The 14700-nt window shown below is 41.1% G+C and overlaps 1 protein-coding gene across 3 annotated transcripts in view; it reads right to left on the reverse strand.

Annotated features, from left to right (window-relative positions):
- The window catches only part of NLRC5 (NLR family CARD domain containing 5), a 314671-nt gene that overhangs the window by 197828 nt on the left and 102143 nt on the right, over window positions 1–14700 (reverse strand). For all 3 annotated transcript variants that reach the window (XM_082270129.1, XM_082270130.1, XM_082270128.1), the window contains 2 exons: window positions 7323–7388; window positions 4420–6106 (listed from right to left, as the gene is read on the reverse strand). In XM_082270129.1, coding sequence (XP_082126255.1) covers window positions 4420–6106; window positions 7323–7388 — 1753 coding nt within the window. The remainder of the gene's footprint in view (window positions 1–4419; window positions 6107–7322; window positions 7389–14700) is intronic.

Here is a 14700-nt window from a genome sequence, read left to right on the forward strand (position 1 = left end):
TTATACCATTTTTAAAACTGCCTTTATTAATACTATAAATTAAGTACTCACATATTTAAGGTGCTTCGATTGCACCAAACTGTGTCCAACAAATGAGGTCCAGAGGTCTCCAAAGCCGTAACATTTGTTGGACGCAGTTTGGTGCGCTGGAAACACCTTAAATATATGAGTACTTAATTTATAGTATTAATAAAGGCAGTTTTAAAAATGGTATAAGCACTATTTGGAGCCCTTTCATTTCATGTGTCATCACATCTGACCAGGAGATCGGCATATGTGTGAGCAGAGCATCTGTGAGATCTATATCGTACGAACTAAACCCAGGGTGGTTCACAAGCTCAATCTGACCTGGCTTAATTGTGGGGTCACATCTTATTAGGTGAGCACACAAATGCATAGACATGAGAAAAGCCATTATATTCCCAACAACACTAATTTGTGATGCATTGAAAAAAACCCTGCATGCTGCATTTTAGGTGCCTTAACCTGCATTTTACAATAAACACATCCGAAAACACATATAAACACATGTAAAGACTATTCTCTTGTACTTGCCAAGCCACCATTTATAAACTATTTTTAATTTAAATTGTTGTCCAGGAAATATTACAAATTTGGCCAGAAATCATTCCCCAATTGTCCACCCTAAAACTAAAATCCTTGCATCTTTAGACCCCCCCCCCCCAATCTAACACTAACCTTTCGAGCCCTGTAAAGAAGAAATCGGTATACATACCTTTTTTGAAGCTGATCGGACCCTGTCACCAGCGGCAGAAGCTCTGCAGAGGACACAGCCGACAACAGTTGTGAAATTAGTAAGGAGTGACGTCACCCATAGACTTACTATGCGGCTTCCATTGTCGGATGTGCCCTCTGCACCCGCTTTCACAGAGAAGCCGCAGCTGACAGCTCAGCGTGCGACCGGAGCGGCTTCATAAATGGTATGTATACTGATTTTATCTTTACAGGGCTAGATAGGTCAGTGTTAGATCATGGATGCCTATAGTTGCAGGGGTTTTAGTGTTAGGGTGGACTTCTACTTTAAGTTTTATACATTTTTCCAATTACTTTTTCCAGGCAAATTAAGCATAGCATTTAGACTGCCTCTTCCCAATCATTGGTTGATTTATTAAGTTAAAAATGGATTTATTAAGTTAACCACTTGCCGACTGCCTAACGCCGATCTACGTCGGCAGTCAGCCCCTCACAGGCAAAGTGACGTAGGGCTACGTCACTAGCTTGTGAGGGTCTAGGGAGCGAGCGCGCGCCCCCGGAGGCGCGCTCCCGCTCCCGCGTGGTCACGGACCCCCCCGCGCGTGTGACCAGCGGACCCGATGTCCGCCGGTCACTCGGCGATCGGCGGGGGAGAGGGAGAATGTCAGGCAGCTTGTGTAAACAAGCCACCTGTCATTCTCCTCGCTGTAAAGACACTGATCAAACGGATCTAGTATGTAGATCCATTGATCAGTGTCCTTACAGCTCAAGCCACAGCCAATCACAGTAGAAAGCACGCCCCTAGGGATACACACAGCCCCTCCCTCCCAAATAAAGTTAACCCCTTCACAACCAGTGTATTTTTACAGTAACAGTGCATATGTATAGCACTGATTACTGTAGAAATGTCACTGGTAACCCCAAAAGTGTCACAAATGTCAGTCAAGGGTCCGATCTGTCCGCCCCAATGTCGCAGTACCGCAAAAAAAATCGCAGATCGCCGCCATTACGCGTTAAAAAAAAAACAACAAAAATGACAAAAATCTTTCCCCTTGTTAGTAAACGCGATAACTTTTGCGCAAACCAATCAAAATACACTTTTTGCGATTTTTTTTACCAAACATATGTAGCATAAAACAAATTGGCCGAAAATTTTAAAAAATTTAGATTTTTACTTTTTTTTGGGGGGGAATTTCATATAAAAAAATGTGAAAAATATTGTTATTTTTGCAAAATTGAAGCTCTTTTTTTGTTTATAGCGTGTGATCAAAAAATCGCACAGGTGATCAAATACCACCAAAAGAAAGCTCTGTTTGTGGGAAAAAAAGGACGTCAAATTCGTTTAGGTACAGCGTCGCACGACCGCGCAATTGTCCGTTAAAGTCACGCAGTGCCGAATCGCAAAATACCCCCTGGTCAGGAAGGGGGTAAAATCTTCCGGGGCTTAAGTGGTTAAAATAGGCTGTTCGCTTTGCAAGGGAATCTTTTCTTTGCTAGGGAACTTTCCCTTAGCTTAGTGAATGTGGTGAAATTTAACTTTGCAATTAACACCCAATCACGTGCAAGAAAAACAAAAAAAAAACTGTGTCTTTGTTTGCAAATAATTGGATGATGGAAGTCAGAAGAGCTTCACCTAATTCAATATAATAAGGACATATTCCCTTGCACAGTGAACAGCCTATTCGTCTTTAGTAAATCAACATGTCTTCAAAAGATTGCAGTAGGGGTAATGATTGTACTATCATAATGGAACAGTGTATTTAAATACAACAGGATATTCATTGCTTACTGAGGTAGCCTTTTTTTGGTGGGATAGTTTGAAATCTTACAATTTCCTGGCACATATAATTGTGATCTTAGGAGCAGGATGTTTCCAGGACTGCGATTAAACTGTAATAACAAGGAATTTCTTAAAATATGCAAAGTATCCTTGCTTCTATTATTTTTAGAGGTGCTATGTGGGTCGATTATAGCTACTGCTTCAGCATTTTACAAACACAAAGTTTTTCTGGACATTACAGATAGTAGGTTTCTTTATGACTATATATCAGGGGTGTCCAACCTGTGGCCCATCCAAAATCGGAAGCTTACCTAAAAACATTGACAATTTTGGAAAAATGCATTTACACTTAGCAAACACATGCAGCGGAATGACAGTGTCTCTTTACTGGACTTTCATAAGTTTTATCTTTCCAAAAAAAACATCCCACTTCTCACAATCATGCCTTATTTATATCAGTTTTCGGCAGCACCTATATTTGTGAGCAACTGTTTTCAAGGATGAAGCACACAAAGGGCAAAATTGCAACCAAAATATCTGATGAGCACCTTTAGAATTCATTGAGAACTTCTACTACATCCATCGAACCAGATATTGATGTGTTAGTTTATCAAATACTGTCAAATATAACACTAGTTTTATGTTTACAATAAACATTTTTACAAAAAAATGAAGTTTTATTACTCAGATAGGTACATTATCTATATCATTACTTAGATAGGTACATTATCTATACCAATGATCGCTTACTTGTGAACTGCCTGACTTTTTATGCTCATAAGCTATCCTTATTGTTAGTGTATTTTATGTGTGGCCCAAGACAGTTCCTCTTCTTCTAGTGTGGCCCAGGAAGGTCAAAAGGTTGGACACCCCTGCTTTATACCTAATATTAGAAAACAACAAGAGAAGGGCGCACCGACCTTGTGTATTACCACTTAAAAGTTTATTAAAATCAAAGAAGGGTAGCGTACAATATACTCACAAACGTAGCATATGAACAAGCATATAGGAAATGGGCACTGTTCGCTTCCAGGACACTTCTCTACTGCTGGATAGCGTGATGGCGTCCTCAAAACCTGATGTTGCTTACGCGTTTTGAGGGAGGACCCTCTTCCTCAGAGCCAAAATCGCCTCTGAGGAAGAGGGTCCTCCCTCGAAACGCGTAAGCCACATCAGGTTTTGAGGACGCCATCACGCTATCCATCAGTAGAGAAGTGTCCTGGAAGCGAGCGGTGCCCATTTCCTATATGCTTGTTCATATGCTACGTTTGTGAGTATATTGTACGCTACCCTTCTTTGATTTTAATAATCTTTTAAGTGGTAATGCACAAGGTCGGTGCGCCCTTCTCTTGTTGTTTTCTTGTAGTGCCTTTTGGATACCCTTGGTCCTGAGGGGGGCAGCAAGACCACTTCATGTGTGTCATAAAACCGCCTAGAAGATTCACCTTCCCGCATACCACTTGAGCGCAGGAGAGATATTGTTGTTATACCTAATATTGCCTACCTTTAGCTATGGAAGAAATACATTTCATATTCTATACAGATATATTTTTAGGCCAGGTTCACATGGGCCAAATATCAGCCAGTATCAGTTTCAACAGAAATCGGCTGACATTTGGCTCGTGTGTATACCAGCCTATCTGACAGAATCTGTCTGAACAGGCATGCTGGACAGGGAGTATCCAATTGGCATCCGATCAGCAATGGCAGCCAATGGCTGCCGGCGCTGATATGTGTGTTATGGCGGGTGGCATTCCCCCTGTAAGAACACAATAGCTTAGCAGGGAGATTGCTGTATTAACATCAGATAGTTGGTACAGCCAGCTCCTCCCGAGCTCCTCAGCTTTTCTTTCGCTCAGCCAGCTGGGTTGAAGGAAAAAAAACTGATAGTGTGTACAAGGCTTTAAGTTGTGCACTGACATTACCTTAGGCTTTCCACATTTTCACATGATCCTAGGACTTCCAAGCACTCCAGTTCCATAGGGCATCCTGCAAAATCTAACGAAACCAGACATGACCCATGTTTAACCACAAACGCCAGAGCTGTCAAATCTACTGGGGTGATCCTGAAATTTTTCAGATCGTACTTGTGGGCCAAATCCTTCCAAACACGCTTTGCTAATTTTTTATCCTGAGTTTCATAAATGCAGTGACACAATTCAATTAGCTTGGGCCCCGTGAGTTGAGTGTCTGCCAATTTCACTAGAGATTCTAGGATGGTTTCTTGTTTCTTTTGGATCGAATTTTCACTGTGTTCTGACAACTCGAGAAGAAACGGTTGACAATCTTTGGATGATAGCCCAGAAAGGAATATATGAAATTGATCTGTAAGTTCTTCCTTTGTCTTTAATTTTAAATTCCACTTTGATTTTAGATTAAGTCTTTTATTCAGTGAGGATGGTGTCACTGTCCCATCTGTAATTAGGCATAAAGCAGCAAAAAACTCTTGAGAACTAAGGTGCACAAAGGAATATCCCAAATCCGTGGTACTGTCAAATTTCTTGACCTCAAAAACTGATAGCAGTCCATGGGCTGCAGCAAAGACTTTTATCTCTTCTGAAATTTCCCCAGAGTAAAAGACAGTTTTGTTCTGATCAAGTCCATTATGTGCTAAATGAGCCAATTCAAAGATCCGAGACCTAAGTGCATTCAGCATCGTTGCCTCATCTGTCTGAGATGTGTATCGTTTCTGAATGAAAATTTTTAACATTTCCATATAAAACTGTGTAATTGTCTGAGGAAGACCTGACCGTACAGATGTGCTGAAAAGGTGCTCCAGGCAAACACATACAATGTGACACAAAGCGGGAACAAAACACAAGTGCATCAACTTGCTATTCTCTCTTAAATAGAGTAAAATTTCATCTTTTAGTGCATTTGTGCTACAAAAGTCATCAACATATTGTACAATTTTGTCTTTATTGAATCCCAAAACCTCAGCAATGCGGTTAATGTAGTCTAGAGGAAGACTGTTAAATAGTTTAGATCTGCAAGTAACTATAATTGTACAGCCTTGCAGGACTTTCCCAAAAAAAATGCATGTAAACAAATGAGAAATAGAGGTCGTCTGGTCAACTTTAAGTGCAAAGTTTGGTGGACTGACTGTGAATTTTCCTCCAAACTCATCCAGTCCGTCGAATATGATAAGAACCCTATGCGGGTTCTGGATTACAAATTCATACACTTCATCTAAATTCAGATCTGGCATCAAAAACAAGTTGAACAAAAGCTCCCTGAGTGTAAAATGTCTACTGATCCGATTCAGCTGACGAAATTCAAAAAGAAAAGTTAATGTATACTGACTGAACTCTCCTAGTGCCCACTGGTAGCAGATCCTGTGAGCCATCATAGTCTTACCAGTTCCTGGCATTCCTGTCAGTAGTATAACATGTGTTTGCGTAGGATTGGCCTTCAGAAACAGATTCTTTATTTCTTCTGTGCTGGAAGCCTCAGAGGTCTGGTCAGCTCGACTTTTTTGCCCGACCGTTATGATCTTAATTAATGGTTCAACAAACATTGGATTGCAAGAGCTTCTGGGATCTCCCTTGTCCCTAAATCCATACTTTTGAAGGATAGACTGTCTTATTTGTTCTCTGTATAGCGTTGCTGACTCTAAAAAAAAAAAAAAATTAAAATCTGGTTTGATATCATGTAGAGTAGACAGTTTGCTTATTTTAGGCTACATTCACACCTGAGCGTAGCGGTTTCACGCGTTTTTTACCGCGATTTTACCGCGATTTTTACCGCGATTTACAGGCGTTTTTTGTGCAGGCGTTTTTTGATTGAATAGATACCAATAGAAAACGCCTGTAATCTGCCCAAAAAGAAGCTCATGTACTTTTTTGAGCGTTGGGCGTTTTGTAAACAGCGTCAAAACGCTCAGATGTGAACAGGGGCCATTGAAATGAATAGGATTTGTCTTGTTGGGCGTTTTGAGAGCTGATCCTAGAGCAGAAAAACTCCCCAAAAACGCCCCAAAACGCCTAGATGTGAACAGAGCCTAAAGGGACATAGAACTACTCTGATGACAGAATGTAAAAAAAATAAATAAATAAATAAAAACTAAAATAAAGAAAAAAATCTTTAAAAAAAAAGTTTAACATTTTAAAATAGAAAAATATTTATATTATTTATTTACATACTGTCACCAGTCAGTATCCCTAATCACCGCCAAACCAGTCATATGATGATGCTGTACTACACTGGTGACACTGTGTAAAAAAAAATTACGTATACAACAAAAATGTATTTAATTTCTACATTTTCTCAAAAAAGTGACAAAAAATTACAACTTCAAAAAACTCGCCATGCCTTTTATTAAATACCTTGGACTTGTCTACTTTTCAAAAAGGGGTCATTTGGGGGGTATTTGTACTGTCCTGGCATTTTATAAGAAATGAGATACCTCAAGACTGATCAATTTTCAAATACTTATATATACCATAGTTTGTAGACTCTATAACTTTCACACAAACCAATTAACATAAACCTATTGGTATTTTTTTTTACCAAAGGCATGTAGCAGAATACATTTTGGTCCAAATTTATGAAGAAATTTGATTTTATTGAATATATTTTATAACAGGATGTAGAAAATATTATGTTTTGTGTATTCTGTCTTTTTTTTTTTTGTAAAAATGTAATTTGCATACAGTGTTGCATGACCGAGGACGGTTAAGGTAGCACAGTGCTGAATAGCAAATAATGCCCGGTCATGGAGGCAGTAAAACCTTCTGGAGGTCAGGTGGTTAATAATAGTATTTTAAATTTTAATCTATATTTTATTGAGAGATGAGTTTAAAAGAAACTTCTAGCTATTAACATTTACCTTGTATCTTTACTTGTCTATTGTCTTCATTTGAAAATGAACCATTCCAGCTATTTTCGATTGATTCTAAAACAAAAACACACATAAAGTTTCTATTGGTCCAACGGAAATTAAACAAATATCATAGTATTCTGGTTAAAGGAAATGTTTTTACTGCAAAAAATATGCTGCATATGGCATCTGATGATTCAGTTATCAATTTGTTTCAACCAAATGAGAATAGGTGTACATCTTATACTGATCACCCTTCAAGGTTCCCGCTATAAAAGTATGGATGATATATAAATAGTCTTATAGTAATAAGTGAAATGCCATTTGTTAACTTAGGGAATGCTACACTGCAGGGAGAAATTACTGGGGGGAGATTTAATAAAACTGGTGCACACAGAATCTGGGGCAGTCTTGCAAGGAAACCAATCAGCTTCTAACTTGGCTTGTTCAATTAAGCTTTGACAATTAGTCCCCGTTCACATCGATGCAATTTTGACATACGATTTGAATTTCCAACACTCATGGCAAATCGTAGCCTATTGCTGGCAATGCCACTGTCCCAATCCGTGTGACCCTGACTTTGCGTCGCTGCACTGATTTCCAAAAGTAGTTCCCGCACTACTTTTGGTGATTTCGGGGGCAATTTCAATAGACATCTGTGCATGAACCTGCACAGATGTCTTTCAAATCGCCCCCGAACTCTCGCTAAAATGCAGGTTTGAAATCGTGTGAGTTCAGCTGAACTCGCACGAATTCAGACCCATGTTTATTGTGCACATACCCTCAAACCTACAAGATAATAGGTTACTATGCACAGCTGCACCAGATTTTGTGTGCACCAGTTTTAGTAACTTTCCCACACTGTGTAATAGAGAGGTAATGGGCACTGTCTATAATCCAGAGGTTTAAAGCACTGTGTATAATATAGAGATATGGAGAATTACATAAAATATAAGAGATATAAGACACAGTCAAAAACAGGTGTGATACGTGTAACATAGGGGTGTGACAGATCCAACCAGGACAGGAGCTTTTGAAGAGGACTAGGGGCAAGCCTCCTACCCACTGATTATGGCCCATGGAGAGCTCTAAAAGGACAACCTTTTGTGGTGTATCTGGACTTTGCAAAGGCCTTTGACACCGTTCCCCACAAACGCTTACTGTACAAACTAAGGAAGGTAGGTATGGACCATAAGGTGAGTACCTGGATAGAGAACTGGCTCCAGGGGAGAGTCCAGAGGGTGGTGATTAATGGGGAGTACTCGGATTGGGCGGGTGTGGAAAGTGGGGTCCCCCAGGGTTCTGTCCTGGGACCAATCCTGTTTAATTTATTCATAAATGATCTCGAGGAGGGGATATCTAGTACAATCTCAGTATTTGCAGATGATACTAAATTAGGCATGCCAATATCTTCTATGCAGGATGTGGAAATCTTGCAAGCAGACCTGAACAAAATAACGGGGTGGGCAACTACATGGCAGATGAGATTTAATGTTGAAAAATGTAAAGTAATGCACTTGGGGGCCAGAAACCAGAAAGCAAGCTACTCACTAGGGGGGGAACCTCTGGGTGAGTCTAGGATAGAAAGGGACCTGGGGGTACTGGTAGACAACAGGCTTGGCAGTGGCATGCAATGCCAAGCCGCCGCAAGCAAAGCCAACAGAACACTGGGTTGTATAAAAAAGGGCATTCACTCCAGAAATAAAGAGATTATTCTTCCACTCTACAAGACTCTGGTCCGGCCACATTTGGAGTATGCTGTCCAGTTCTGGGCACCGGTCCTCAGGAAGGATGTGCTGGAACTGGAGAAAGTCCAGAGAAGGGCAACAAAAATAATTAGGGGAATGGAGGACATCAGCTATGAGGAAAGACTACAAGCACTGAACCTATTCTCTCTGGAGAAGAGACGATTGAGGGGGGATATGATATCAATGTACAAATACTGTACTGGCGACCCTAGCATAAGGAACAAACTATTCAGAGAAAGGAGATACAATAAGACACGTGGCCACTCACTAAAACTTGAGGAAAGTCGGTTTAACCTTAAAGTGCGTAAGGGGTTCTTCACTGTAAGAGCGGTAAGGATGTGGAATTCTCTTCCACAAGCAGTCGTATCAGCAGGGAGCATTGATAGTTTCAAAAAACTATTAGATGGACACCTTAAAGACCACAACATACAGGGGTATACAATGTACGGTTAAAAGCAAATACACACACACATCATAGGTTGAACTGGATGGACTGATGTCTTTTTTCAACCTCACTAACTATGTAACTATGTAACCACATAATGGATGCTGAGAGCAAGGCTTGGATTAATTCTCTGAATAAGGACAATAAAGTATCGCTATTGGAGTGTATGGAAAGGTGTAATATTAATCTTGTACAGGTTAATGGTCAGAGGAAATATGGTTGAGAGGCTCCTTCACTTGGGACAGAAATATTTATCCCTCAATAAATCTATGAAGATAAATTAATTCCACCTTTTTAGACTGCTGGGACATTGTATGAGTTTGTCACCTAGACTGTGTTAGGCTGTTGCCTGACAGTCTGTGGGTGGGATCACTGTTTGTTATGTGTTTATTTTTAAGTAGGTCTCTCCCATTTTTTCCCTTCTAGGTGTGCATTTCCATTGTTAATTGAGTCACCTATTGTTTCTGTCTGTTGGCTAATTTGGCTAACTCTTGGAGGTTCCTATGATGGGATTAGCTGGACGTTGACACGCAAGTCGCGGCGCACTTCCGGTTCCGGCAGCTGGTGAGTGGGCACATCGGAGGGGAGCAAGAATTGCACCTATTTATGTTTACAGCACTTGGCACTACAGCACTTTAGTTAGAATGGTTACCACTGTCCCCTTAAAATAACTCAACACACAGCCATTAATGTCTAAACCGCTGGCAACAAAAGTGAGTACACCCCTAAGTGAAAATTTCCAGATTGGGCCCATTTATCAGTTTTTCCTCCCCAGTGTCATGTGAATCGTTAGTGTTACAAGGTCTCAGGTGTGAATGGGGAGCAGGTGTGGTAAATTTGGTGTTATCGCTCTCACTCTCTCATACTGGTCACTGGAAGTTCAACATGGCACCTCATGCAAAGAACTCTCTGAGGATCTGAGAAAAAGAATTGTTGCTCTACATAAAGATAGTCTAGGCTATAAGAAAACCCCAAAACTGAGTTGCAGCACGGTGGCCAAGACCATACAGCGGTTTAATAGGACAGGTTCCACTCAGAACAGGCCTCGCCATGGTCGACCAAAGAAGTTGAATGCATGGGCTCAGCGTCATATCCAGAGGTTGTCTTTGGGAAATAGACATATGAGTGTTGCCAGCATTGCTGCAGAGGTTGATGGGGTGGGGGGTGAGCCTGTCAGTGCTCAGACCATATGCTGCACACTGCATCAAATTGGTCTGCATGGCTGTCGTCCCAGAAGGAAGTCTCTTCTAAAGATGATGCACAAGAAAGCCCGCAAACAGTTTGCTAAAGTCAAGCAGACTAAGGACATGGATTACTGGTACCATGTCCCATGGTCTGAGGAGACCAAGATAAATTATTTGGTTCGGATGGTGTCAATTATGTGTGGTGGCAACCAGGTGAGGAGTACAAAGACAAGTGTGTCTTGCCTACAGTCAAGCATGGTGGTGGGAGTGTCATTATCTGGGGCTGCATAAGTACTGCCGGCACTGGAGAGTTACAGTTTATTGAGGGAAACTTGAATGCCAACATGTACTGTGACATACTAAAGCAGAGCATGATCCCCTCCTTTCGGAGACTGGACCGCAGGGCAGTATTTCAACATAATAACGACCATAAACACACCTCCAAGACGACCACTGCCTTGCTAAAGAAGCTGAGGGTAAAGGTGATGGACTAGCCAAGCATGTCTCCAGACCTAAAGCATATTGAGGATTTGTGGGGCATCCTCAAATGGAAGGTGAAGGAGCGCAAGGTCTCTAACATCCACCAGCTCTGTGATGTCGTCATGGAGGTGTGGAAGAGGACTCCAGTGGCAACCTGTGAAGCTCTGGGGAACTCCATGTCCAAGAGGGTTAAGGCAGTGCTGGAAAATAATGGTGGCCACACAAAATATTGATACTTTGGTCCCAATTTGGAAATTTTTACTTAGGGGTGTACTCACTTTTATTGCCAGCGGTTTAGACATGGCTGTGTGTTGAGTTGTTTTGAGGGGACAGCAAATGTACACTGTTATACAAGCTGTACACTCACTACTTTATATTGTAGCAAAGTGTCATTTCTTCAGTGTTGTCACATGAAAAGGTATAATAAAATATTTACAAAAATGTGAGGGGTGTACTCACTTTTGTGAGATACTGTACATATATATAATTCTCAATATGATGGGATTAGCCTCGTGTCAACTCATTGTCTAAATCTTTGTGTGATGTTTTTGGTAATATTGGGTTGTATTGCTCATGTGGTGACTGACCACATGAGGTGGTGAAGTGTATAAAAACCTGTATTTCTGTTCAATAAACAGTCATTCCTTTGGTTCTAACTTAACATCCTGTCTGTGTACGAGGATTGAAGTAAAAGGGCTGGTATTAGCTTTCGGTCTGCCAGAAGGGTTTGGAGAGCAGGAAGCACTGTTTGGCAGAAACACCTAAGCAGGGTGCCAAGCATTACGTCACAAGTGGTTTGGGTTATTGTGCGTATTACAGAGGCTCGAGGCACTGTGTGTAACACAGAGGTGCAGTACAGTATAAGGCACAGTTGGTTCATTTTTGTTTTGAAGTTGTAAGTTTTAGGTGGATTGATACAAAATGGGCAAATGTCATTTATATTATGGAGAATACAACAGTAGGAGCTGGAGGAAGCAAAAGTTGCTGTTGACAGAATAGGGAACTTTGGCAGGGATATCACAAGTAGGCCATTTTAACTTCTGGATGTAAAGGAGGTCTAGCGTTTGATACACCAATCAATCCCTGTATTCATGCCGATAATGTAAGTGTACCTACTATTGTTTTAATTTAATTATTAGTTTATACGGTATCATGCTGTGTTGGCAATTCTTTATTTTTAATGTCATGACTCTGCTGGAGTCGATTACATCTCATGGAAGTACTTCCTGGTTATATCTGATGCAGATCCTTCCTACTACTGTGGTTTGTGAGCCAGTATACACACAGACCTTTGATGACCACTTTATAGGGGGTCACACAAGATCTGGTAAGCAGGATTTGAGTGTGAGAGGTGTCACTGGGTCTACATTAGGATCTCCTACCTATCACAACACTTGTAGGACTATCACCTTCATTGGATTTTGGGACTTTTATATATAATTTTTGATTCGTTTTTTTTTTTTGCTATAATCACAACGCTGCACTATTTTTGTTTTATAGGGATATCTCCCTGCTGGAATGCCCAAGATATGTAAAATGCCTGGCGAGGATATAGCCCACCAGGCTCCATCCATAAATAATTACCACTTTTGTGTCAACTTTCTCTTCATGCTGGGTTTCAAATGAAAATTCTAAGTACATTCAACATCCTGATGAATGTCGTTTGAAACTATTTCAAATTCTGTTTGCTTGTAACATTTGATGGTGGTGTAAATAGACTTTCTCAAATGAAAACTGCACACACTGTTAGCATTTCGTGCATTCAAGAAAAAACTTCCATCCTGCGCCTTGAATTTTCTTGTCATTGAGGTAAAAAAAAAAAAAAACAACATTAATGTGATTCCCACTAATTAGAATATCAAATGAACATTCTTAAAGTGTTTGTAAACCTCAGACATGAAATATGAACAAAGCATATCCCTCTATTGTATGTATTTGCCTCAATTAACCGCTTCCCGACCGCCCGCCACCTACAGTATTTACTGTGGCAGGCTGGCCCTCCTGCGCAAACCAACGTAGACCTACGTTGGTCGCGCGCCTGCAGCTAGGGGGCCCCCACTCGGCAGCATTGACTCCGATGCACGGGTCAGGCGGCTCCGATTACACCCGCGATCCCTCCCCACTGAGAGAGAAGGACGGTCAGCTTCCCTGCCAGTGTCATTATTACAGTAACAGTGCATATTTTTAGCAGGTTTCTTCATGTAAAAATGCTAATAAAATGCTAGCGCTCCTAAAAGCTTCTAAAAACGACTAAGGCTAAGTTCACATGTCAGCGTTGCGATCTGCCCGCGATCCGTAAATCATTGCAAATCGCGGGACGCCTGATGTTGCCGCGATTTGCGCCTGCGGAATCGCGCTAACATCGCGCAAAAAAAATTGCGGGACGCATGACGCCCAAAAAAGGTACAAGAGCTTCTTTGGGGCGTCATGCGTCCCACAATTTTTTTTGCGCGATGTTACCACGATTCGGCAGGTGCAAATCGCGACAACATCGCACAGCGTTTGGGGTGCTATTACAAATCACGGACAACGCACAGGCGTCCCGCAATTTGCAATGATTTCTGGATCGCGGGCAGAATCGCGGTGATTCTGTCCGCGATAGCAACGCTGACATGTGAACTTAGCCTTAGTCGTTTTTAGAAGCTTTTAGGAGCGCTAGCATTTTATTAGCGTTTTTACATGAAGAAACCTGCTTGAAAAAAGCTGTTAGGAGCGTTTTAGGAGCGTTTAGAGTTTTTTTTCTGCCGGGAAGACACTCCCAAAAACTCTACAAAACCTTTTTTTTTCTGCTCCTAAATGCTGAAGCTTGAAAAACACTTTTAGCATAAAATAGCATGTATGAACACATAGGATAACGCTATTAGCTTCTAGGAGCAGAAAAAAAATGCTTGTGATAGCTTCTAGGAGCTTAAAAAAATGCTAATGTGTATGGAGCCTGACAGTGGAGGAGCTATAGCTAATTGAAAGCCTCAACTCTGTTCCTGTGAGCTTTGTGAAGGGGTGTGTCATTTCCCTCCAATTAGCTGTCGGAGCTCTCCTCACTGAGCCCTGAAAAGTGTCATTTCAGCTCTCCGCCCCCCTTTTTTTGACAGCTCAGACAAGCTTTAAAAATTCTAGACTTTGAACAGCTGCAGAAGAGAGAAGCAGACAAACAGGTACAACTTATGCAGGAGGATTTGATTTGTTTCATATCTATGCATCCCCTGAGGCCAGTCACTTCACTGGGTATATGTAAGGGTTTACAACCACTTTACAATGATACATTTCAGACAATATTCTACTAGTGTACAGCTTTAGAATATGACAAAATGAAGTATAGGGGTGGGCAGACCCAGGTTCAGATTTTTTTTACTGTTTTACTGTTTCCACTTCTGCCTGCCTGAAAAATGCATAGGGAACTCCTGAACAGTATACCTTTTAGACAAAGGGCTGCTGCTTTTGAAATTGCACTGAGATTATGTTATGTGGATCTTGGGTTCAGAGCTTGCACACTTTATCTATAATATTCCAGTGCAGCTCCAGTTTCAGGT

Source organism: Pelophylax lessonae (genome assembly GCF_965119305.1).
Source record: "Pelophylax lessonae genome assembly, chromosome: 10".
Taxonomy (NCBI): domain Eukaryota; kingdom Metazoa; phylum Chordata; class Amphibia; order Anura; family Ranidae; genus Pelophylax; species Pelophylax lessonae.